At 34.9% G+C, this 26,420-nt stretch overlaps 2 protein-coding genes across 5 annotated transcripts in view; one reads left to right on the top strand and one right to left on the bottom strand.

Moving 5' to 3' along the window:
- The window catches only part of CFAP210 (cilia and flagella associated protein 210), a 36,745-nt gene extending 25,362 nt beyond the window's left edge, over positions 1 to 11,383 (top strand). The window contains exons 6-9 of the mRNA XM_079924595.1: positions 1,091 to 1,230; positions 3,816 to 4,008; positions 4,772 to 4,936; positions 10,778 to 11,383. Of these exons, the coding sequence (XP_079780721.1) occupies positions 1,091 to 1,230; positions 3,816 to 4,008; positions 4,772 to 4,936; positions 10,778 to 11,122 (843 nt within the window). The 3' untranslated portion in view covers positions 11,123 to 11,383. The remainder of the gene's footprint in view (positions 1 to 1,090; positions 1,231 to 3,815; positions 4,009 to 4,771; positions 4,937 to 10,777) is intronic.
- Positions 11,384 to 11,548: 165 nt separating this feature from the next.
- PPIG (peptidylprolyl isomerase G) overlaps positions 11,549 to 26,420 on the bottom strand; it is a 45,209-nt gene continuing 30,337 nt past the window's right edge. For 2 of the 4 annotated variants that reach the window (XM_079923654.1, XM_079923653.1), the window contains exons 10-14: positions 21,180 to 21,393; positions 20,230 to 20,391; positions 18,743 to 18,830; positions 17,116 to 17,252; positions 11,552 to 16,928 (exon numbers count right to left, since the gene is read on the bottom strand). In XM_079923654.1, the coding sequence (XP_079779780.1) occupies positions 15,821 to 16,928; positions 17,116 to 17,252; positions 18,743 to 18,830; positions 20,230 to 20,391; positions 21,180 to 21,393 (1,709 nt within the window). In that variant the 3' untranslated portion in view covers positions 11,552 to 15,820. Of the gene's footprint in view, positions 16,929 to 17,115; positions 17,253 to 18,742; positions 18,831 to 20,229; positions 20,392 to 21,179; positions 21,394 to 26,420 lie in introns of all 4 variants that reach the window. The other 2 variants (XM_079923655.1, XM_079923652.1) reach the window with 2 other exon arrangements.

Below are 26,420 nucleotides of genomic sequence, written 5' to 3'. Positions count from 1 at the left end.
AAGTACTTAAGAGTAGTAGGTACGTAGTAGACCCTGAGTTATAAATATAGTGGAATATTAAATATTATACCTAACAACTTTTACCTTGAATTGATTTCTACTTATAGTAACAGAAAGCACTGATACATCTATGTATCCAGGCTGTTGTGTTCAAAGACACCTATTTTTATGATGGCTAATGCAGGTCAGGTTGTAGAGTTGTAGAACCCCTCTGATTTATATTGGACTTCTGAAATGATGCTCTAATTTAAAAAATATGCTGATATGAACAGATTTTTATTCTTTGTTAAAAAACTGACCTATTAAACATTTTTTAATTAGAATATACATCTGTATAATTTTTTGTATATGCACAAAAAGAAAGTCTGGACAAGAAAGTAGTTTCACAGTAATTGAGTCTGGTGGGTGGAATTAGGAATAGGCAGATGGTGGATGTGGTAGGAAGGATGCTTTACACTGTGTGTTTTTAAAATATTGTAAATTTGTGTAGCATATGACTATATTAACTATTCAAACATTAAATGAATGTATACATATTTACTGTATTTTATCTGATTATAGAATTATTTTAAATTCATATTTGTAAAGAAATGAGATATTTGAAAAGAAATACAGAAAATTAAGATGTGAAAGTCACCTATAATCTCATACCCTAGAGATAACTACTGTTAACATTTGATACATTTCTTCCAGTTATACATTCATTATAAACTTGTATTTATATATATTTGCAAAACTGAAATACTCCATGGTAATGTTTTATATTCTGCTTTTTTCTCCTACTTACTGATTATGTTATTTGTATCTTCCCATGTCTTTGAGAGTGTAATTTATTTAACCATTTCTCCATTATTGACTACTTAGAGGTTGTTTCCAATTTTCACTGTTATAAATAACTTTGAGGTGAAGTGCGTGGTAGGTACATAAAACGTAATGTCCAGCTCTGATTATCTCCTTGGGATATTTCTCCAAGAGAGAAATAATTGTATTAGAAGCTGTGACCATTTGACATTTAATATCGTATTAGATATCTATATGTTGAAAGATACTTTTCTTTGTGATAGAATAATACACAGTTTTTTCCTCCAAGGAACATCTGAATGATAAAAATACCATCAAAGCTGTAGAACAGCAGCAGCAAGAGGAGGAAGATGAAAAGATTAGAAAATTTATCAAAGCGAAAAAGCGTCTTACACAAATGGGGAAAGCAAAAGAAGCTGAAACACACAGGTCAGCTTCTAAAATAATTTTTGTGATTAATAAAGTACTGTCTGAAATTATTTTATTTTAAATCAGAAGTTGTGATATGAGAGTAGTCTTTAGGAAAAAGGTCTCATTATTTATGTCAGGGCGTTTAGTGACATGGTGATTTCAGCTTGGAGCACGTGAGTTGGGGTTCCCTTGGAATATTGATGACATCTGTGTGGTAGGTGGTTGGAAATACTGAAAATCTCTACTTTAGGAGAGGGGTATGAGCTGGAGATGGCTTCGTGAGCCATTGATGTACAAGTGGGAATTGGAACTGTGGATACAGGTGAGCTCACCTGGGGGAGTAGGTAAGAAGTGAAGGTGACATAGTCCCTAGGGAAATCCATAGTTAAATGTCAAATAGAGAATGAAGGTAATATGAAGACCAAGGAATAGTTCCCAGAGAATGGAGGAAAAGCAGAGAAACAGCAAGGGAGGGGGGATGGAGACTCAGTAAGAAGAGAGCAGTCATCAGTGTTAGATCACTAGAGGGATTAAATGAGATTTTAAAAATGAAGCACCCATCAGATTTAGAGGTCATTGCTTACCTTAGTGAGCAGTTTGGGGTGAGGTGAGGTAAGAGACTTACAGTACATCCTGTTTCTGTCTAGACCATGCTTTTCACTTGTGCAAAACCCTCTGATGGCTTTACATCACACTTAGAGTGTTGACTATGGCCCATAAGGCTCTACATCCATCCTAATTCCCAGCCGACCCCAGCCTCCTCTCTCAAACCTCATCTCTTACTGTTCTCTCTTTCTTTCCCTCTTTGTCACTCACACTGGACTTCTCCTGTACCCTCTTTGGGGAATGCTCACCTCCTTTAACTCTTTCAGATCATTACTCAAATATTGCCTTCTCATTCAGGCCATCCCTATGTTATTTAAAATTACAAGCCCAGGGCTTCCCTGGTGGCGCAGTGGTTGAGAGTCTGCCTGCCGATGCAGGGGACCCGGGTTCGTGTCCCGGTCCGGGAAGATCCCACATGCCGCGGAGCGGCTGGGCCTGTGAGCCATGGCTGCTGAGCCTGCGTGTCTGGAGCCTGTGCTCCGCAATGGGAGAAGCCACAACAGTGAGAGGCCCGCGTACTGCAAAACAAACAAACAAACAAAACTAATATAGTAAAATTACAAGCCCACACCCCACATTGCTTATCACTTTAACTGCTTTCTTTTTCTTTGTTGAATGATACAGCACTATTTTAATTATTTATTTTGTTTGCTGTCTCTCTACCCCAACTATTGTGAAAGCTCCATGAAAGTAGAGATTTTTAATGTTTTTGTTTACTGTTATGTCCCAGTACCTGGAATAGTCCCTGGCACATAGTAGGTAATCGAAGTGTTTAAAATATTGTTTTTGAAAGCCTAGATGAAATGTCACCTTTTCCATGAAGCCTTCCTTTTTTCTCATTTGCCCACATCATTTTCTAGCTTTCTCATGGCATTTATCACTTTTGCCTGCATAGCTATTTACATAATTGTCTTTTCTCCACTTTAGATTGTCATTCCCCTGGGGCATGTGCTGTGTCCTTTCTCATTGTTTCTCCCATGTCGCTTTGCAAATTCACTCAATAATCAGTGAATACGTCACAACTAAATTTAAAAGTATATTTTGCCCAATTTCCTTAATGAAAATGCCCCCATTCCTTTAACAAATATGTAGTTATTGTTTTGTTTTGTTTTTTAATTCTATTTTTATTTATTTATTTATTTTTGGCTGTGTTGGGTCTTCGTTTCTGTGCGTGGGCTTTCTCTAGTTGTGGAGAGCAGGGGCCACTCTTCATCGCGGTGCACGGGCCTCTCACTGTCATGGCCTCTCTTGTTGCGGAGCACAAGCTCCAGACGCGCAGGCTCAGTAGTTGTGGCTCACGGGCGTAGTTGCTCCGCGGCATGTGGGATCTTCCCAGACCAGGGCTCGAACCCGTGTCTCCTGCATTGGCAGGCAGATTCTCAACCACTGCGCCACCAGGGAAGCCCCTGTAGTGATTGTTGATGATGTGCCAGGCACCATGCTTGGCCCTGAACTAGAGAGAGGACTTACCCTGTCTCTGACCTTGGAAATCTCACAGTGTAAAAGGAGAGTTATTTATCTTCATATAAACAGATGAAGTCAATAAAGTACTATGAATAAACTGCAGACAGGGCATAGTAAGGATGAATTTATTCAGGATTTTGATAGCTGTTTTTGAGGTTAAATTTAAAGAAAGTCCTTTGACTTATTTTTATAATCTATGTGTTCAATATTAGAGCAAGTAGGATAGTCTAATAAAGTATTTAAAAATATTTTTCATGTGGAGAATTTTACACTTTATTTCCTATACACACACATACACAAGATCATACTATATGCATTATTCCCTTTGGATTTTTAGAATAGACTTTATTCTAAAAATAAAGTATAAAATAAAGTATTAAAAATAATTTCCACTTAATATATGAAAGGAGCGATGGGGCTCCCTTTCAGTCTTGTAAAAGACTATAAAATATCTGACTCTCTAAATAAAGTATATTGGTTCCATAAAAAATCCATTCATGAAGACTTGACAAGTGATGGTTATTTTGTTATAGGCTAATGGAGGAACGGAGAGAAAGAATAAATAACTTCCTGAGTAAACTAATGAAAGAGAAATTTGACAATCAAGATTTGATTATTGCTAGAGATATTGCAGAAGCTGAGGCTGAATGGAAAAAAAGAGAAAGAGAAAAGTATGAAAAAAACAAAGCAGAATTAAAAGCAATTGCAGAACATAGAGCTCTTGTGGTAAGCAATTCAATGATGACAAATAAAAATCAAAAAACAAATTTGAGCTCTTTACACTGTAGTTTCTCCTTACTCCCTCCTAATATACTCCCTCTGCCTCCCTGACAAAAACTAGCAGATTTGAAAAACAATGTATAAATTATCTTCCTGTAGTCTTGAAATCAGACCATGTTTAATTTCTAACAGAAAATGACATGGTAGACAATTACAAATAAGATCTTTATAGATGCAAAGTAATAATAATCTCTTCTGTTTCAGAAGAGATTTGTTTGCATCTGAAGTGCAAAAAGTTATTCATTTAATATACCTTTCGTTTGAATGTTTTTAAGATAAATCAAGTAAAAATTACCCTATTGTGTTTCTGTATATCTTAATCCTTCAGAATGTATCTCCTACGTGACTGACTGTCATAAGATATAAATTGGATACTTTATAAACATTGTAGCAATTAATTTTTTACCTTACAAATATTTCCCTACCCTGAGATGGTCTTTTCTGTTCCTGAGATGGTCTTTTCTGTTCCTGTATTTTTTTAAAACCAGTATCATTCTACTTACGTTTTTATTGTTTCTTGATATTAAGGAAATAGAACAAAATCAAAGTAAACTGGCCACGTGGGAATCAGTCCATGTGTGTCCAATTTTCTGCCCTTGCATTGCTCCTGGCTGACTTTCTGCTTAGAGCTTTCTAACTTTGTGCCTTATTGAAGGCTGTTGGTTGCTAAAAATGGTTTTAATTTTTTCCTTTGCCTTTTATCATCTAGATAAAAAATAAAGAGGAAGAAGAAAGACAAAGAAAAATAGAGGCTAAAGAACAATTGCTAGCTGTCCTGAAAGCAGACCAGATTTTCTGGGAGCATGAAAAGGAGAAAAAACGGAAAGCTGATAAAGAACGTCGAGAAGTTCAAGATGCCCATATTCAGCAAATGGTAATTATTCCTAAATGTTTATACTTCTTTTAGCAATAAATATGTAATATAGAGTTCTTGATAGTTTTCTGTTTCCTAAAGCAGTTTCCTTTATCAAGTAAGATCAGATGGTCATTATGGTTATGACACAATAAAATGTATTAAAAATGTGAAGAGTTAGTTTTTGTTTTTATGGGTATTGAAGTTCTCACACTAGGTTTATGTCTTTTGCACAACTATTTATCCTTCTTTAGTTTCTATTGTGTTTTGATAAATATTTAAGAAAATACAAATGCAAATGGCAGGCCATGATGCTTCCTTTACTTTTTCCCCCTCTTTAAAACCACTACCCAGAGAATATGTTGATTGGGATCACATAGGTTTCATATTTGAGGTGAGTGGGGGTCCCAGAGATTTTACAACATGTATGGAAGACCTGGCAACCAATCATTTGTGTCTAAAAACTGTTTTCCAGAATAGCTGTACCATTTTCCATTCCTACCAGCAATGAGTGCAAGGACAAGTTGCCCCACATCCTTGCTAACACTTGTTATTGCCATCCTTTAATTTTTAACTATTCTAGTATAGTGTTATCTCATGGTGTTATTTTGCATTTCCCTAATGACTAAAGATATTGAACATCTTTTCATGTACTTTTTAGTCATTTGTGTGCCTTGTGAAGTGTTTATTTAAATCTTTTGCCAATTTTTTAGTTGGGTTGCTTTCTTTTCTCTTTTTATTTTTTATTTTTGGCTGCATTGGGTCTTCATTGCTGCACACGGGCTTTCTCTAGCTGTGGCAAGCGGGTGCTACTCTTCGTTGCAGTGCATGGGCTTCTCATTGCGGTGGCTTCTATTGTTGCAGAGCACGGGCTCTAGGTGCGTGGGCTTCAGTAGTTGTGGCACACAGGCTCAGTAGTTGTGGCTTGTGGGCTGCAGAGCGCAGGCTCAGTAGTTGTGGTGCATGGGCTTAGTTGCTCCGTGGCATGTGGGATCTTCCCGGACCAGGCTCAAACCTGTGTGACCTGCATTGGCAGGCAGATTCTTAACCACTGCACCACCAGGGAAGCCCTGGGTTTCTTTCTAATTGTTGAGTTTTAACTTATTTTTTTAATGTGGTGAAATATACATAACATAAAATTTACCATTCAAACCAGGGGTCCCCAACCCCTGGGCCCCAGACTGGTAGCGGTCCGCGGCATGTTAGGAACCAGGCTGCATAGCAGGAGGTGAGCAGTGCGCGAGCGAGCAAGGCTTCATTTGCCACTCCCCATCGCTCCCCATTGCTTGCATTACCACCTGAATCATGGCTCACATTACTGCCTGAACCATACCTCCCCCTCCCGTCCGTGGAAAAATTGTCTTCCACGAAACCGGTCCCTGGTGCCAAAAAGGTTGGGGACCACTGATTCTATTTTTAATCATACAGTCCAAGGGCATTAAGCACATTTACACTGAGGTGCAACTATGAATACTGTCCAACTTCATAACTTTTTCATCATCCTACTCTGAAACTCTGTACCCATTAAACAGTAACTCTCTGTTCCCCTTCCTCCCAGTTCCTGGTAACCAGTGTTCTACTTTTTGTCTCTGTGAATTTGCTTATTCCAGGTACCACATATTAGTGGGATCATACAATATTTGTCCTTTTTTGCCTGTCTTATTTCACTGAGCTTATGTCTTCAAGGTTCATTCATGTTGCTGCATGTGTCAGTTTCATTCCTTATTAATGCTGAATAATATTCCATTGTACATATATACCACAATTTGTTTATCCATACATCCATCAATATATATTTGGGTTTTTCCCATTTTTTGGCTATTGCAAATAATGCTTCTGCACATTGGTATAAGATATCTGTTTGAGTCCCTGTTTTCAATTCTTTTGCTTATATACCCACAAGTGGAATTGCTGGATCATATGGTAATTATATGTTTAAGTTTTTTCAGAACCACCATACTGTTTTCTACAGCAACTGTACCGTTAACACTCTGACCAGCAATGTTCAAGGGTTCCAGTTTCTCCAAATTCTCAACATTTTCTGTGTTTGTTGTTGCTTATCATAATGGATTTAAAATGGTATCTTATTGTGGTTTTCATTTGCATTTCCCTCATGATTAGTGATGTTGAGCCTCTTTTCATATGCTTATTCAGTCTGAAGACTTCCTTTAGCACATTTTATAGCACAGGTGGGCTAGCAATAAATTCTTTCAGTTAATGTTTTTCTGGAGATGTCTTTATCTTGCCTTTTCATTGGATATGAAATTATTGGATATCATTTTTTTCAGCCTTTTGAATGTTTGTTCCAGTGTCTTCTGGCCTTCACTGTTTATGACTAGAAATCTGCTCTCAATCATAGTTTGTCCCCTGTATGTGATGTGTCATTTTTCTCTTGAAAATGAAGTTTTTTCTTCATTTTTGGCTTCCTGCAGATTGACTATGATGCATTTTCCTTGAGTTTTTTCTATTTGGGATTTGTGGTGCCTCTTGGATGTGCTAGTTAATGTCACCAAATGTGGGGAGTTTTCTGTTATTTCTTCAAATATTTTTCCTGCTTCTTTATCCTTTTTTCTTCAGGGACCCAATTTGCACATACACAGAGACATCTGATATTATACCAGAAACCTCTGACAATTCTGATCATTTTTAGTCAATATTTTTCTCTTTGTTCCTCAGATGGGACAGTTTCTATTGATCTACCTTCAGATTCACTGGTTCTGATGTTGAGCTCATCTAATGAATTTATCAATTATTGAACTTTCAACCCTACAGTTTTCATTTGGTTCTTTTTTATATTTTTTATATTGTTTCTATTTATCTGATTAGATTGCCAGTTCACTCATTCTGAGCATATTTCCTTTAATTCACTGGATATATTCATAACTGCTTTGAAATCTAATTGCTAAAGTCAATACGCAGTTTCATTCAGTTAGTTTCTGTTTCCTGGGAATAATGTAACACGTTTCTATTTCTTTGCAGGTCTAGTAATTTTTGGTTGAAAACTTGACATTTTATAGAATATGTTGTAGATTGTTTTGTTCTGAGAGTTGTTGCTTTTTTAGTAGGCAACTGCTTTCCCTGGACGCAAGCTATGAAATCTGTTTTCACCACAGAAGGTAGCCTCTGATGTCTTTGCTCACTTTATTTTTTAAAGCCTCGACTCCTAGGGTTCCTCACTGTACTGGTGTTGACAGTCATCCAATAATATGGGTAGAGTTTATGTTCAGACACCTTCAGCCAGTAATGTTTTTACTCCTACCCTTGCTATGCAAGCTGTGGGCAGGTTGAGGGTGGTAGTCCAAAGAACACTAAATTCATAATTTCTCCCAGGCTTTTTTTGCCAGGCTCCTGAGGTATCCTGTGTGAATGTGTTTTATCAGTTAGTCAGGGATGTCTGTAAAGTTTATCATTTCAACTCTTCTGTCTCATTCCAGAATCTCCCCCTTCAATTTCTAGCTGCTTTGCCACTCAACCCAAATAGAATCTGACATCATTATCCAGTTAAATTGCAAGTTTTCACCTCCTGAGCTGGAGGGATAGCAATGCCCTCCAAAGAATGCCAGAAACTTGCGGTTCTTACCTTCTGATTTAGTAGTTTTTCATGAAAAAACACTTCTCAAGTAGTTGCCTGTACATGGTCACTTACCAGTGCTCTGAAATGGTTGATTTTAATAATTTTTAATAATAAACTTGTTTTCTGTGGAGAATAATTGGCCAACCTCCTCATGTGGCCATTATCAGAAGTAGGATCTGCCATATTATTTTGAAGCAAATTCCAGATATCATATCATTTTATCAATGTATATTTCAGTATCTTATCTCTAAAGCTCAGGGACTCTTTAGAAATTAACAATCACAATTCTGTTAAAACATCTAAAACAATTAACATTCAAAAATATAAAACAATTAACATTCAGCATTTAAATTTCCCCCAGATTGTCTCATGAATATTCTTAGTTTTTGTTTGAGGATGAAACAGGGTCCATATATTCTATTTGGTTGATATGTCTTTCAAGTTTCTTTTAACCTATAACTCCTCCTCCACCCCCATCCTCTGTTTTTGTCTTAGGTTCTCCCTCCTTGTCTCCATTATGTTTATCTTGCAATTTATTTGTTGAAGGAACAGGGTTTCTTATCTTTTAGAATTATTATAGTCTGCATTTTGCTGATTGGATCCCTGCAGGGTAGTATTGTTCCTCACATTTCATGTAAAATCTAGTTTAGGTCAGATTCAGGTTCAGTTTTTTGGTGAAAACTCGTAACTGGTGTTGTGTATTTCCATTAGAAGGCATGTAATGACTGTTGTCTCACTTTCTGTGATACAAACAGCCTTTGATGATTGTTACCTAGATTTAATTCATCAGGTGGAAAAATGTCAGTATTTTCTGCTTCCTTCTCATTGATTTGCTGAAGTTTTCAAAGAAATTTTCATGATCAGCAGTTTCTCTACAGTACAATTTTAAAAGAAAAGACAGGATATTTGATTCTTTAACTGTATTTTCGAGTTTTCAAAATAATTAGCTCTCTAGCATCCTCCAAAGGTATTTGTTACTTTACCCCCATGTGTTATAATTTTTAGGGTTTTAAACCAGTATTTTAAGTTTCTTTACAAATCTGTATTTATGCTTAATGTATATAAAGTTTAAGGTACCAGTCATGTATTCCATTATGGTTACCTTTCCTTCCATTCTCATTTCTTTTCTGTACTTCAAATATTTCTCCCTGTTCCCTCAACATCTTTCTACAAAACTGCTACCAAACCAATACAGTATATCCCAACTGCTCCTTGTTAAGATCCCAAATTACAGCATTTTACCATTGATGAGATAGTTCTTAGTCTCTCTGATTTTTTCCTGTTATTGAATATCATTTTCTATTTTTCAAACTCCTAGTATCCTATCCCCTATTCAACATATAGCATGAAAGCCTGTTTTGAAACATAGCACTCAGTAACAAAAATTTGCTATTTTGTATTCATATGGTTGTTTTATTTCCTCACAAATTTCAATTCCTGGTAGATATATCAGGTTTAAGCTACTATTTTATGCTGAAGTGTTGGTTACTGAGTTTGAAATATATTTTCATGAATACTATATTCATAAGTAGACAAAATCTTAATTTTTGATACTCAGCATTTCTTAAAATGCTTCTGAGAAGACACAAGGAAAAGGTGTCAACCAAAACTTTATAGAAATCTTTAAAAACCCATTAGTCACCTCATATAAGCAGTTAAAAGAACAATGGTTTTGTAAATTATAAAGTTAAAAGAAAAAAATTATGAAATGTTAGTAAACTGGCTTTTGGTAGGTAGATTGCTTATTTCTACCTAGCTCCAACATTGATAAATGTCACTTGTTCCAACTTCAAATTCTTAGGAAAGAGAATGTGACTGGTTTAACCACTTAATTCAGATATTCATTGCTGACTTAATCTTATGTGGCTCAGTCACATGGTATATCTGGCTGATTTGGGACAGTGGGTTTGGGTGCATTCCTTCAGAATAGTGGATGGATGGGGACAGCGATTGATTATTATGTCTTCTACACTTGTCAAAGTACACATCTTCTAAATGGTAGAAACAGGATTTTAAACTTGGTTATTTGATTTTTAATTTCATGCTGCATTGTTTAAAGATGTACCATCACATAATACTGAGCCACTACTTTGAACATGATACTGTTGTGAGAAGCATGGGAGAATTTATGAAATAAATTATAGTATATAGTTGTTAAGTCAGGACTTGTCAAATATCAATGAGTTTAGAAAGCTCTATCTGCAACTTCAAATGCTACATATATTTAAAAAATTGATTTTTTTTTTTTTACTAATACAAAGTGTATTTTTTCTTTCCTTCCCAAATAGGCCCAAAATAAATTTAATGCACTGCAAGCAAAACAAGCAGAATTAGAGTACTGCAGACTTACTGAAGCTCTTGTGGCTGAAAAGGAGAAGGAATTTCAGGATTATGCCAGAGAAGTAATTGAATCTGAGTCTGAATCAACAAACAAGTATATTTATCCTCTTGTAAAAGCTGTACAGGAAGGACCTGGAGGTGGTCCTGGGCCAGTTTTTGTGGACAGAGGTGTATTAAGACCCAGGTATCAGGCAAATGATATTACTGGAGTCCAGCTCCCTTTTTATACCTCTCAGGGATCAAAATATAATAATTTTCAAAAGTCTAAGGGAAGGCTAGGTTTTACATGGTAGAAAAAAGTTTATTTTTAAGAAGACTAAGTCATAGCTAATATTATGAGCTACAAATTCAAGTGAATTATATGCTTATAATTTGTTAATAAAGCTGCTTTTCATCTAAGTACAATTATGTCTGATCTGATTCTTCCCCATTCAAGATTAAGTCAGATTCCATTTTTTATTTTGATAAAACACATACACAACCAAATGTATAATTTTAGCCATTTAAGAATATTCAGTGGCATTAAGTATATTCATAATATTGTACAACCTGCACCTATTAGTACACAACTGCTCTGATCTGCTAATTTGATAAAAAGAAACCATAGCTAAAATTTGTGGCAAAGATGTAAATTGGAACTAGGACATTTTGGGTATTGAGAGGACTTGGTGGGGTGGGGGAGGTGTGAAAATTATGAATCCACACTTAAAAAAGAAACACAGTACTAGGTTAGGAAGTATGTTTAGGAAAGAAACCTAGAAAGCAATGAAAATAGAAAAAGCACATTGAAACTAAAAGTATTTTAATAACAAATTTGCACAGTCCATATGAAGCACTCACATTTTACATATTCTCCTGGCTTAATAAAACATTTAAAAACACTCCAGAATTTGAGAGTTTAATAATATTCACCTGCTAACACATATAAACCACTGAATGGTCAGAACGTTTTTACTTAAGCATATATATTTTCAGTGACTAACTCTCAAGTTAACTAGGTTAATTTTCCCTAAAACCAAAAATAAACAAGAAACCAAAAACTAGACAATCTGTTTTACAAACTCAATTAACACTTATATGGCTTTACAATGGTAAGTGTTATATTAAAGCTGGCAGGCACAGAATATAATACAGTGTTCCTGCTGCTGAGAAATTTGGAGGAATTAAAAAGCAAATAGTAGCACTCCAGTTGACAGAAATGCAAATTCCATGTATAACCTTAAAAGTCTGCTGAGGCAAAAGACACCTTGCAATGTGAAGCACTATGATTAAACAGTTACACTAGAACTTATTCCTAAACCTGGAAATTGTCACTGCTGGCTAAATTCTTAAAAGAAGTTCAACATTGTTAAACTCTTTGCTCAGTTTTTTCCTAATACAATTTCTGTGGGTAAAATAAAAGTATTATTTTAATTGATTTATCTTCATTATTTAGCTTTTAATAAAAATAAAGGCCGAATAAGCTAATACAATGATTTAAAAAATACAAAAACAAACTGTTTATGATAGTATAGTTTATTTTATACAATGTTTAACTATAAAAGTTGATAGTTTCAGAGTTTAAATTCTGTAAAATGCAGTTTGCAGAAAACAGTTTAACAGTTACTAGACTAATGATAAGAGAAGCAGCATTTTGAAACTAATTATACAATTGCAACAACAGCTTTATTCCTAAATTTCATTAAAAAAATATACATCACAGTGACTTCTGAGCTAGGAAAAGAAGTGCATTAACTTCATTTGTTTTTCCCTTCTGTAAAGAGAGCAGCCATAACTTTTAATATACCCACATACAAATACCCAATTCATTTATCCTTCAAAATACTATAAACACACAAAGGGGGAACAAAATATACAGCATGTGCTTTTGGTAAACATAGGAATTTGCTTGAAAAAGGGGGGCAGGGCAGACACACAAATCAATCCCACCACTCCCCCCAGTACATAAAAACAAACAAAACCCCTCAACAACTCCCTTCTCCAACCTTGCTGATGGAATTTTTCAAATTCCATAAAGGTTCGAAGTGTGATGAAAAATACTGCCACCCAGAGTAAAGCAAAATCAACTACTAAAACCATACTAATTTGTTCCACACACTAACCTGAAAACAAATTAGAACTGTCAGTAATTACTACTACTGAAAACATGAGAAGCCCAGTGTGTTCCCGTCCCCAATATTAAGAAATTTTTACTTTTCAGTTTCATATCTCCCACTGAGTACAGAATCAAAGGCCATTAGGCAAAGCCAATATGAGTCAATATTACACTTGTGCAAAGATGGATTTATAAGACAAATTCTTTGAAACTTCTGTGAGGGATCTGATTAAGAAACTTAGAAACTACAATGCTCTATGAACTCACTACCTATAGAGTAATTTAAAAATGTTTTAAAGCAACCTAGTAGCTTCTCTACAAGCTCTTTAACATTAATCACTCTGCAGTGTCAATTTCTGTGGCAGATGGTTTACCCAGAAAAAGAATTCACATGAAATAATCATGAAAAAATTTCTCATATATTGCCAATCAAGTAATAAAAACAAACTAAATATCTTTAAGAGGATATTAAATCAAACACACTTTGAGGTAAACTGTAAGCTCAAACTATTATCAATTTGGCAGTAAAGAATTAAATAGTTGACTTTTAGGAAAACAAAGTTGTTCAAAGTAAAAACTAAAGGTTGCACAACCATTAAAAATGTAATGAAAGGATCATTTGATTGGTGTACTATTCAGATGCAAAGGCAGATGAGGTACAATTAATGCTGTTTGATCATTTTCTAAATGTTATTTATATTCTGAAAATAAAATCTAGCTGATTGTCATCTCTCACTTCAACTCCTTCACATATCTGTTCTATTGTAAAAACAGCTAACAAAGTTTTTTTTAAAAGGCTTATAAATAATGTTTAGCATGGAATTGCTTCTTTGATGACCAAAACAGAATACTACTTAACGAAATTACTATCTTTTCCCCCTATGGTTACTTGTCTATAATTCTTAGTGGATAAAGCTCCGGGATCAGACAACATAGAAGTATTTTTACTTAGCATGTTTTTTTTTTTTTTAAAATATAATTATTAGAAATCCTTTCTTAAACAGCACCTTTCTTGAAGCTCAAATAGTTTAACAAAGACTTTTTAAATGCAGTTTACTGAATTTAAGACAAACAATAACTAATTTAAAATATATTAACATTATACAGCTTGGGGACTCAAGACTCAATTATCTCTAAGGTTTGTGGTCAAAGTCTCTAAGGAATCAACCACCCTGGATTATCATAAACATCTATTACTTTTACCATCAGGAAAAAAATTTGTAAGACTCTGCTACAGATATTTGTTTCAAGATATTGCAAACAATCATTACCCTATTTGTTATATAAATGGCTACCACAATGCCAAATGTATCATTACTGTTTTAATCAATAACGGGAAGTACTATGCTAATAAGCATTGCTTTGCTCAGTACAAATAACATTGAGTAGCTACTGGGTTTACGAAGGAGCTACCTTGGTAACAGAGTAGGTATTTGACACTACTGACAAATAGTAAAGTACAAAAGCACTCTAGAGGCAACTACTAATTGGAATTCTGAAATTTCTTTTCAAATGAGGCAGGTTTTGTGTTTACTGTATGTTCAACATTTTATTTAGAAGAGAAATTACAGAATAAAAGGCCACACATCACTAAAATAGCAATATACCACACACAAAATTCTAAACGGACTTTGGATATCTTTAGTGTTTCACACTATAAGCTATCAAATTTTGCTACTTTCTACTCTATGTGGCAATGCTATACATGCCAAGTTAAAATAATGATTAACAGTTACGGTATAAAGCCCCCTGAATAGAAGAAACCAGAGTCATAAACATGCTACAGCCTACTGTGATACATAGATAAAAAAGATGCATTTTCTTGCCAGTTGAAGCTCACAGTTATGAGAGTTAGAGAAGTCAGTTCAAGTTAAAAAAAAAAAAAACATGCAACATTAATACTCAACTCTATATAGGTCAGTGGCCAAAAAGAGAAATCTAAGTTAATGTGTCAATACTAACAATTTTTAGAATCTGTCTAACATAAAGACCTGCACAAGTGGTATGTTTTAGTGAGAAAACTATTTTTTTCATTTTAGAGAAGGGTAATGGTAATAATAATAATAAAACATTCCCCCAAAGCAAGTTTCATCTCTTCAGACCAACAGCAACACAGAATTGAGAATTACAACCTGATCTTCAAGGTACAGTTCTTGTCAGATGCTGTGTAACAGCAAGCCAAGCCCAATCAGTACATCAACTGAAAAAAAATACTCAACTATATTTATAGACAGTGAAGTAAAACAAAACTAAAGAGGAAAAATATTAATATGAAACAAGCTACCGGTAGAAATATAAAGAGTAACATGAAGTGCAATATAAATATCTATTTTAAAGCACAAATTACTATAAAATCAAAAGTAATGACTTAATATCTCAAGTTATTAGGGTCCCACTTCTGTGTAATTAAAAGCTGCTGCTGCAAGCCTCTTGTTATAAATGCTATAGAAAAATCTACACAAGATTTCTTCTACCTAGTGGCTTCTAAGGTTACTTTAATCATGAGAAACACAAGCTTTTGTAACAATGTATTCCAACAATCAGTTATGTTTGTTTCCAACTGGCCGATCACACAAATCAGGGTGTAGAAAAGCATGTTTGCTACTGGCTGATTGTTGCAACACAAAAATGCATACATGAAATAGTTAAACACAGCACACAGTATTACACCAAAGTGTTTTTCTCATTTCAAGTTTATTAAAACTTTTGCAGTACAAATTATCCAGGTTGCAGATTATCAAAAGATCGACTCAATAAAGTCCACATTGGAAAAAAAAAAAAAAAGGACAAACATAAACCCAAAACAATGAAAAGAAAACAACATAAAGGGGATTCATCAGCAAGTCTCTAAAACTTAAAATTTGAGACAGAATGGAAATAAGTTTATATACCTCATTCATCCACTTTTGTCTTCATCTGTTCCAGGGCTTGATTCATGATCAAATTTTTTATTTTTATCATGTGTGTGGTCATTTTCTTGACCTTTTGATTTTTGGTTTTCTTTTTCCACTGAGGATCTGGTCTTCTCATCCTCCTTATTTTTCAAAGTTGAGAACTTTAATTCATTGTCCTGACTACTTTGTTTCATTTTTGAGAATGGACTTTGATCTCTATCAGCCTTTTTTTCCCTGTTACTATTTGAGCTACTATGATCACGATTTTTAGAGTACATTCTCTTCTCACCCTCAGAATTCTCTTTTCTGTGTGAACTTTTACTTTCTTGGTTTCTGTATTTTTCTTTGTTTCTGCTTTGACTTTCTTCTCTCTCTGAGCTCCGTGAATCTCTCCTCCTTCTCCTCCTGTCTTTACTTCTTGATCTTCCTGGCGTTGCTCTTCTGTCTCGGCTCCGTGACCTTCCTCTTCTCCTGTACTCCTGTTCTCTGTATCTGTGATACTCCTTGCTTCTGCTGCGATCTCGGTCATGGCTTCTAGACCGCACTCTTCTGCTCCTGTCCCTACTTCTGCTTCGTTCCCTTGTTCTACTATTGTAACTGTGTTTGCCTTTAGTTACATCGCGTTCTCTACTCCTAGACTGTGCACGTCTGTCCTTGTCCTTACTTTTATTATGATCATGCTCATTGCTTTTGGATTCTAACTGTTTAGACTTCTCTTTACTTCTACTCCTTTCCTGATCTTTTCCTTTAGAATCAGACTTTTCTTTTTCTTTAACATTCTCATGATCCCTTTCTTTACTCCTTGACCTCATCCTCTTTTCTTCATGTCTATTATGCTTTGTATCTCTTTCCTTACTCTTGGATTTCTCTTTGCTCTTACTCCTACTTTTCGATTTGGCCCTTTTCTTTACCTTGTTTTTATATTTATCATCTTTTTCTGAATTTCTTCTGATGTCTCTCTCTTTGCTGTTAGATTTATGATCTTTAACTTTCTTTTCCTTTTCACTTTTTCTGTTTGGACTCTCAGAAACATGCCTATGATCAGTTATTTTTTTCTCTTTTACTCTAACTGGGCTTCTTTGATTTTCTTTTATTTCATTTAACTCACTCCTAAAAAAGGAAGAAAGAAAGTTTTGGGGAAAGTTTATTAGGAAAACAATGGTGTCCATTATTGCTGAAATGATATTCTATTTTCCTTAAGACATTCAGAAACAACTGAAATGGCTTTAAATGAAATAATTTTAAATAGTTAAAAAAAATACTTGTTACTGCATTTGAAATAAGAGTTAAATCTTACTTATCCCCTTTGATCCATCTTTCACCACTTGATACCCTCATTCTTTGAGCTCTCTGCATCTCCTGCCTCCAATGTGGAGGAGTCTCACTACGTCTGAAACGATCCCTGGATCTGGATCTAGAAGGAGTTCGATAACGCTTTAAAAAAAGAGGGGAAAAATTAATATATAAAAATATAAAAGCATTATAACAATTGCTAAAGTGTACATATTTCTAGGTTCAAAAATGTCTGCTATTTCCATGCCTTCTAAAATAACTAAATTTCCCAATTGTCAGGTAGGAAATCAATGAGGCATAATGTGGTTTGATATCTTTGCTTTCATTGCTAATGAAATGTGTGTTTATATGTTCTTGTTTTAAATATGTCTTGGGTTTAAGTTCTAAAACAGTAAATATCGATAGCTATATCCCACATCAACAAAAGCTCTTTTGAATCCTCAATCATTTTTAAGAGTGTAAAGAGGTCCGAAGACAAAAAAGTTTGAGAACTGCTATGAGAATAGTTAGGAAGCCCTTTATAGTTCAGAGAATATACAATGGTGAACTGAACTAAGATGGTAGGAGTGGAGCTTGAGAGAAGCAGATACATTTCAGAGTATTTAGGAGGTTGAGGTTGAACAGACAGGATTTGGTGATGGATAAGTTATATAAGGTAGGAAAGAAAAGGGGAGAAACAAAATGATTCTTGGGCTTCAGGTTTAAGTGCTTGCACAGGTGGTAGTGTCTGTCACTGAGACCAGAAATCTAAAGGAGGGTCAGGCCTGAAGAAGTGTTTATGCTTACCATTGTATATGATGAGTTTAAAGTGCCCATTAGGCACCTAAATGGTCATCAAATAAACCTTTGATGCCAGAAAGGCAGATGAAAAACTGACAGTTATCAGCATACAGGTACCCAGTGAAGTTACGAGAGTGATTATATTGCCCAAGAAGCATATGCAAAGTGAGAAGAGTTAGAACCCTGAGGTACTACAATATTTAAACATCAGGTAGAAGAGCATGAACTAGCACTGGAAATTTAAGACAGACTGGCCAGAGACAGGAAGAAAAGATGATGGAAGCAAAGGGAAAAGAGTGTTACAAGGAGGGAGATTAAATAAGACAAAGACTGAAAGGATCCAATGGATTCTGTGACTTGGAACTGACCATAAAGCAAGTGCTGTTTTCAGCAGAATGGCAGAAGACTAACTGAAATGGCTGAGGAACAAGTAGGAAGTGAAGAAATAATATACTAAGTATAGCCACGTTGGTTAAAAGTTTTGAAAAAACAAGAAGATATTTAAATTCTGATGAGGAGAATCCAGTGAAGAGAAAGAGTATGAAATATAAGAATAGGGTTAATTTTTAACAAGCATAGGGACACAGTGGTCAGGAAGTAACAAAGGGGTACAAGAAAGACCTCAATCTCATTTTATACCATGTACATGTAAAATCCATTAACATCCCATGGATTTTCAATGTGGAAGAACCAACACAAAGAAGTTACTATAAAAGGAGAACATATAATTCAACATCCGTATCTACTCTAAATTTTAACTACTTATGTATAAAACAATACTTAAGAAACACTCTAGGATTATTTAAGATAAATGCAATACTATTAGAACTTCTGGGAAAAGAATCACCTACCCTTGGTCCTCTTCCTTTAATTTTCCTGCCAGACCTAGTAACTAAAAGTCGCCTCTGGTATGAAGCAGGCTGGGAGTTAAGTAGATTACTAGAAGGAAGCAGAGGGAAAATTAAAAAACATTATTTTATAAAAATATATCTGGAGAACATAGCTTTACTGATCTAAACTAATAAATTTAAAGTCTTACATATATAATCAGTGGTTCTCAACCAGGAATGTTATCAATCCTAGTAGTTATCTGGAAAAGTATGGGAGCATTTTTACAACTGTCAATGACTAGAGGGTGCTATTGGTACCGAGTGACAAGTCAGGAATGCTAAAATCTTGTAATGTGTGTAGATGAAGAACTATCCTGTTCCCAAATGCCAACTGTGTCCTGTTGAGAAACACTGTTATATAATCATCACTAAGATGAAGTCAACCTGATAGTGCTAAGGAACTCAGAGTAGGCTACATGCTGTTGAGAGAACAATTTTAAAGCTATCTGATTCTAAAGTATCTTACTATCCTATAAGCAGTTGTTCACTGGTAATAAAACTATAGAGAAATGTAATTAATGTGAATTAAACAGAGACAAGATGGTCTGAATTAGCAAAATGTTTAATATCATGCTTTATACCAGAAAGGGAAACTATTTATTTTCAAATAATAATGAGTTAATATTTAATTAGCACTAACAATATCTGTGTATGTTATATCTGAAAAATGCATTCTAAAGTAGTTCAAATATCTTCTCCTTAATGTTTACTTCCTTAGACACACAATTTCCTATTAACTGAATAAACTCAATCCAATCCATCAAAATTATCCCAATTCAAGTAACCAAGACTTACTTTTATATTTTTACTGTATTGTGAAAGTATAGGGGGAATGTTCAGAATTTTACCACTTTTAAATACATTATTTCCAATTATAAATAAGAGAAAGATACCCATCTTTTTTTCTATCTTTGGACATAATTATTAAAATGATTCATCAAGAACCAACAACTTCTAATACTAATAATGTGAACTTATGTAGAAAAATTTTCAAAGTACTTGAATATGCTGTCAATTTTCAATACCACAATATTGTAAACCAGGCAAGGAAAACAGCATTTTCCCCCATCAGACAAACTGAAAAATAAAGGTTCTTACTTGCTTAAAAGTTTAATGTATACAAATAACAGAGTAAAACACTTGTTTTAAATGGAATTTGTTTGGAATGCCACTTAACAATATGTTTTTGCCATTTGCAGTGCTTGTTTCTTTTTTTTAATTAATGTAACTTTTATTCAAAAATCTGTCTGAATTAAGTCAATTTATCTTTTCAGCTATGTGGTTAGCAAAAAGGAGCCTTGCTAACATTATCCTATTAAGAAATTTCAATCTTGGGACAAGGTCACCAATTAAACCTTATCTAAAATAAGCAAAAATGGTTTTTTAAAAAAGAAAGGTTCTGTGGTAGAGAATGTAGACCAGTTTATAAAATAAACATATTCACATACCACTCTCTCTCTCTCTCCCTGTTCTTCCTTTCTTTTTCATCAGCTTTAGGAGGACTTTTTCTCATTAGGAATCTATTTTCAGGTATTGGAGGGATTTCTTCTGGACGAACAGTAGACTGGGGTTGTGCTTCAAGATTTTCAGCCTCACTTTCACTAGATGCGCTTTAAAAGAAACACACACAACAAATTCCACTTGGTTATTATGTACCTACCCCGATTTTCCAATTGTTGGTATTTCTTTCCTTTGTAATATGTACAATATATGCATCATTCTGTCCCCGATCTCTGACCAAAAATGCAATTACATGGGGAAAATACTCATTCCTCTGACAAACCAACCAAAAACCAAAACCAAATGTTTCTGTTATCACATTCTCAAAAAATATTTTCCAATAAAATGGAACCAAAATATGATACTTCATGTGCAATGCCCTCTGATAAATTTAAAATACTTGAAAATATAGGTAAAGAAACTGCTTTAGAGGCAACAGGTTTATAAAGATGAGTTTTAGTACAACCATAGATTATTTCAGACAAAACAGGAAAGAAAAGAAATATGCTGACATTATCTGCTTTCTACCCTATGCTATCATAGGAGGAAAAAAAATAAAGAACAAAAAAGCGAGAGACTGCTACAGAAAATAAAACAGTCATTGGTTTCTTATAATTCTCACTAATCTTATATTCCTCCCATAAAATACAAACCTATATAACCAAAAGATCATTGAATTCAGACAAAATGAACTGAATGGTTTGGTTGAAAATTAAAATGAATGTCCCCAAATTTAATCTATAGACTGTAGAATATCAAAATGGTCTTATACTTCATGCTATGAAACATTTCTCACTATTTTCATGTTCCATATAATTGATCCAAAATCCCAATAGATTTATATATAAACAGAAGGGAATTAGAATACAAAGTCAGTACTGTAAAAGTAAATTAAGACCTTTTCTTGCTTTTCTTTCGCTTCTTCTTTTCTTTCTTGTGTTTACGAGAATTTTTCCTATGTTTCTTCTTTCTTTTTTTTGATTTCTCTTCAGAAGCACTTTCAGAATCAGAAGAATCAGAAGAGGACTGAGAATCGCTTGAACTATCTGAGTCACTGGATGATGAGGAGGAGGAGGAGGAGGATTTATGCCTTTTCTTTTCTTCTTTCCTAGCTTTAATAAAAAGCAAAACGGTTTGGTGAACACTTTTTAGACAAACTTTGTAAGTGGAAGTTTAGATTTTTTTGCAGATTCTCAAAGTCCAGTATTTAACACTTAGCTCATCCAGCTATTTGACCTGAGGCGTACAGGAAAGGAGTTAAGACTCAAGATTAGAATCCAGATCTACAGACGCATGGGGCAGAGTTATATTTATATCTAAAGAATTCTGGAAAAGTAATAGGTAAATCTAAAACATTAAACTAAGTTAATTTTAGGAATCATATGAATAACATACTTTTTTAAAGGCACAGAAATAACACTCAAGAATCCCAGATTCTAATCTTTTTGTAGTTTTCAACTTTTTCTCTTATCAATATTGGAAGTACAACTGTAGGAGAGAAGTAATAGAAAAAATACTATGCATGAATGTGGAAAGATAAGAAACACGATTCCACTGGCATGGGCTTATTCAATGTCTGAGTATTCCTCTAATGATTAAGAAATTTAGCTTTGGTTGAACAGCAGACTTACAACAGAGGGTAGTGGTAGTCATTTGCCAATGATTAATAAATATGTTTTGGGGTCTCTACAAAAAGTAATTTCAAATTTAAATTTTATTTTGGGTTAAGGAAGTTTAATTTTAAAAGGGGTCCCAAAACTCAAATGCTTTAAGGATGAGGAAACTAACACAAATAAGTGAGGTTAACCAGGAAATGGAGGAAGATATGACAGACTGGACAGAGCTTCGCCCACCTAACAGTATTCTAATTCCAACCATGGTGGACTTAAAGAAGTGAATTCAACAATCTGATTAAAAAATGGGCAGAGAACCTGAATAAACATTTTTCCAAAGGAGACATACAGATGCCAACAGGCACATGAAAAGATGCTCAACATCACTAATCATCAGAGAAATGCAAATCAAAACAATGAGATAGCACCTCACACCTGTCAGAATGGCTATTATCAAAAAGACAACACATAACAAGCATTGGTGAGGATGTGGAGAAAAGGGACCCCTTGTGCACTGTTTGTGAGAATGTAAATTGATATAGTCAGTATGGGAAGTAGCATGGAGGATCCTCAAGAAGTTAAAATAGCAGTGCCATATGACCCAGCAATTCTATTTCTGGGTATTTATCAAAAAAAAACTAAAACACTAATTCTGAAAGATATATGCAACTCAACCTTCACTGAAGCATTATTTACAATAGCCAAGATATGGAAGCAACCTAAGTGTCCACTGATATGTGAATGGATAAAGAAGATGTAGCGCGCGCACGCACACGCACACGCGCGCACACGCAATGGAATATTACTTAGCCATAAAAAAGAAAGGACCTCCTACCCCTTGTGACAACATGGATGGACCTAGAGGGTATTATGCTAAGTGAAATAAGTCAGACAGAAAAAGGCAAATACTGTGTGATTTCAATTATATGTGGAATCTAAAAAACAAAACAAATGAACAAACATAACAAAACAGAAACAGACTCATAGATACAGTGAAGAAACTAGTGGTTGCCAGAGGAGAAGGCGATTAAGGGGGTGGGGAAATAGGTTTATGGGATTAAGAAGTACAAACTTCCAGTTATAAAATAAGTCATGGGGATGTAGTGTAGAGCACAGGGAATATAGTCGATAATATTGTAATATCCCTGTATGGTGACAGAGAATAACTAGACTTATTATAGTGATCATTTTGTAATGTATAAAAATATCAAATCACTGTTGTATGCCTGAAATCAATAGGATATTTTCAGTCCATTATGCCTTAATTAAAAGAGAAGTAAGTGAATTCAGGCTAAAGCTGGGACAATATTGATATATGGATAACTACAATACAGTGGAACAGAAAATACATTAGAATCCAGATATAGGTAAATAAAATATAAATCATTTATCCTTCTTATCGTATATGAATTGTTCCACTGGCTAACCAAATAGAAGATGAAGGGAAGATGCTCTTTATCAAAAGTACTCCAAGAATAAATGAATAAGGAATTACAGAGTTAGAATACCACCATTTCACAACTCCTAAGGAGGCACTGCCCACCAATGGCCACTGCAGAGCACAGAGACAACCTGTCCTAAGTGACCCTTGCTCCCATCAAATAGAATTTAAAAAAATCAAAACTATATCTGATCAATTTTCTAGATCTAACTACAAAGTTATATGAAATAGAAGCACAGAAGGAACACATTACATAACAGAAGGATGCAATCCGTAAAATTCAGTGTGTGCAATAATGGGAAAGAAACACTACAGGACAAATGACCTAGCTTGTTCAACAAATAAATCTCAAGAAACATAAAAAGAAATGGTGGGATAATCTATTAAAAACAAAAAAAATTTACAACACCAACCCAAATGTTTGAACCTGATTTGGATTCAAATTCAAACATCAAAAAATTAACATTAACTAAACAATTAGAAATTTGAACACTGTTAAGGATTTCTGACATTTAGGAACATATGTGTATATATGTCTGCATATGATTATGGTACGGTTATTTTTTTCAAAAGAGTCACCTTTTAGAGATAGTGAAATATTTATCAATAAAATGTTATGCCTAGAATTTACTTCAAACAGGAAATGGAGAACTGTCCAAGGACAGGTAACATGAGATTAGCCATAAATTAACTGGTAAAGATGGGTAATGAACATGGGTAATTTGTTATACAATTTCAATCACTTTTGTACATGTTAGTATTTTCCATAATTAAAAAAAAATCAAAGAGAACAAAGACAATATCTTTGGACTGACTGTTGGCTGTTTACAGACCTTAATTGAAAGGGTTAACAGCTGGTTTGTAACCCTTCTGTTAGCTTCAGAACACCTGAGGATTTGGCACTTGGTTGGCACTTGGCCAAATTATTCCTGAAACGTATTTACTTATTTATGACTGCATTGGGGCCTTCTCTAGTTGTGGTGAGTGGGGGCTAACTCTTCATTGTGGTGCACAGGCTTCTCATTGTGGTGGCTTCTCTTGTTGTGGAGCACAGGCTCTAGGCGTGCAGGCTTCAGCAGTTGTGGCACACAGGATCAGTAGTTGTGGCACACGGGCTTAGTTCTAAGCTCCACAGCATGTGGGATCTTCCCGGACTAGGGATCGAGCCAGTGTCCCTCCCCTGCATTGGCAGGAGGATTCCTAACCACTGCATCACCAGGGAAGTCCCTCTTTTAACTCAGAATTTATAGGAGTGTACTGAGTTACAGAGATAAATGAGAATCTGGCTGGAGTTACTGTGTACTTGCCCAAGGGTCTGTGGTTCACTGTTAAGATTATTTCTCTGATACCGAAGAGATGCTGCTGCACTGGAGAATGGGAACAAGGTATAAAAGCTGAAGGAACTCAAGAGGTAATAGCTTCAATGAACTTATTAGGTAGTCTTCGTCACCCAGTCATGCTCCTCAGGACCACGAACCTATTAAGCTGAGATGCCTAGGATATATGCAAGTTCTGCCTAGAACTCATGACATCTCTAATATGACGCTGCTGTTCAAGCTGTGCTGTTTCCTGTCCTATATCCTTTCTTAATGATAAATAAGCTTAGTGCTGAGTGAAGCCTATCTTGTCTCATGAGTCCAATTGTTTATCTGATACCAAAACCACTGTTGATGGTGAGGCAGTATGGGTATGCAAACTGAAAAACCTACTTGCATACACTAAAAACCTGAGGGGGGAGAATCAAACTTAAAGAAACCTAAGGAAGAAAATAAATTCATAATGCATATGAGTAACTCTAAATACAAATATCTGAGGCCATATAATATGGAGACAAAATAAAAATATTCCACATAAGCACAGAATACAGCTGTTAAAATTACTTGACAAAACATAGTAATGCTCTTCCCCATGATTAACAAAGCTTTATTCACCAGCTCCAATTTATATTTATTTTGCATTGTGATTCTTTCCTGAGAAATACACTGAAGTTGGTTTCGTTAAAAGGCAAGCCCAAGAAGCAAGAAGAACTACAGAGTCCTGCAGCCTGTGCAATGAAAACCACATTCACAGAAAGACAGACAAAATGAAAAGGCAGAGGACTATGTACCAGATGAAGGAACAAGATAAAACCGCAGAAAAACAACTAAATGGAGATAGGCAAAATTCCAGAAAAAGAATTCAGAATAATGACAGTGAAGATGATCTGGGACCTTGGAAAAAGAATGGAAGCAAAGATCGAGAAGATGCAAGAAATGTTTAACAAAGACCTAGAAGAATTAAAGAACAAACACCTAGAAGAATTAAAGAACAAACAAACAGAGATGAACAATACAATAACTGAAATGAAAAATACACTAGAAAGAATCAACAGCAGAATAAATGAGGCAGAAGAATGGATAGGTGACCTAGAAGACACAATGATGGAATTCACTGCCACGGAACAGAATAAAGAAAAAAGAATGAAAAGAAATGAAGACAGCCTAAGAGACCTCTGGGACAACATTAAACACACCAACATTCGCATTACAGGGGTCCCAGAAGGAGGAGAGAGAGAGAAAGGACCAGACAAAATATGTGAAAAGATTACAGTCGAAAACTTCCCTAACATGGGAAAGGAAATAGCCACCCAAGTCCAGGAAGTGCAGTGAGTCCCATACAGAATAAACTCAAGGAGAAACACGCTGAGACACACAGTAATTAAATCGGCAAAAATTAAAGACACAGAAAAATTATTGAAAGCAGCAAGGGAAAAATGACAAATAACATACAAGGAAAGTGCCATAAGGTTAACAGCTGATTTCTCAGCAGAAACTCTACAAGCCAGAAGGGAGTGGCATGATATACTTAAAGTGATGAAAGGGAAGAACCTACAACAAAGATAACTCTACCTGGTAAGGATCTCACTCAGATTCGATGGAGAAATCAAAAGCTTTACAGACAAGCAAAAGCTAAGAGAATTCAGTACCACCAAACCAGCTCTATAACAAATGCCAAAGGAACTTCTCTAAGTGGGAAACACAAAAGAAAAGGACCTACAAAAACAAACCCAAAACAATTAAGAAAATGGTCATAGGAACATACATAT

Source organism: Stenella coeruleoalba (genome assembly GCF_951394435.1).
Source record: "Stenella coeruleoalba genome assembly, chromosome: 6".
In the NCBI taxonomy this organism is placed as follows: domain Eukaryota; kingdom Metazoa; phylum Chordata; class Mammalia; order Artiodactyla; family Delphinidae; genus Stenella; species Stenella coeruleoalba.
This window is presented reverse-complemented; position numbering and strand designations above follow the sequence as displayed.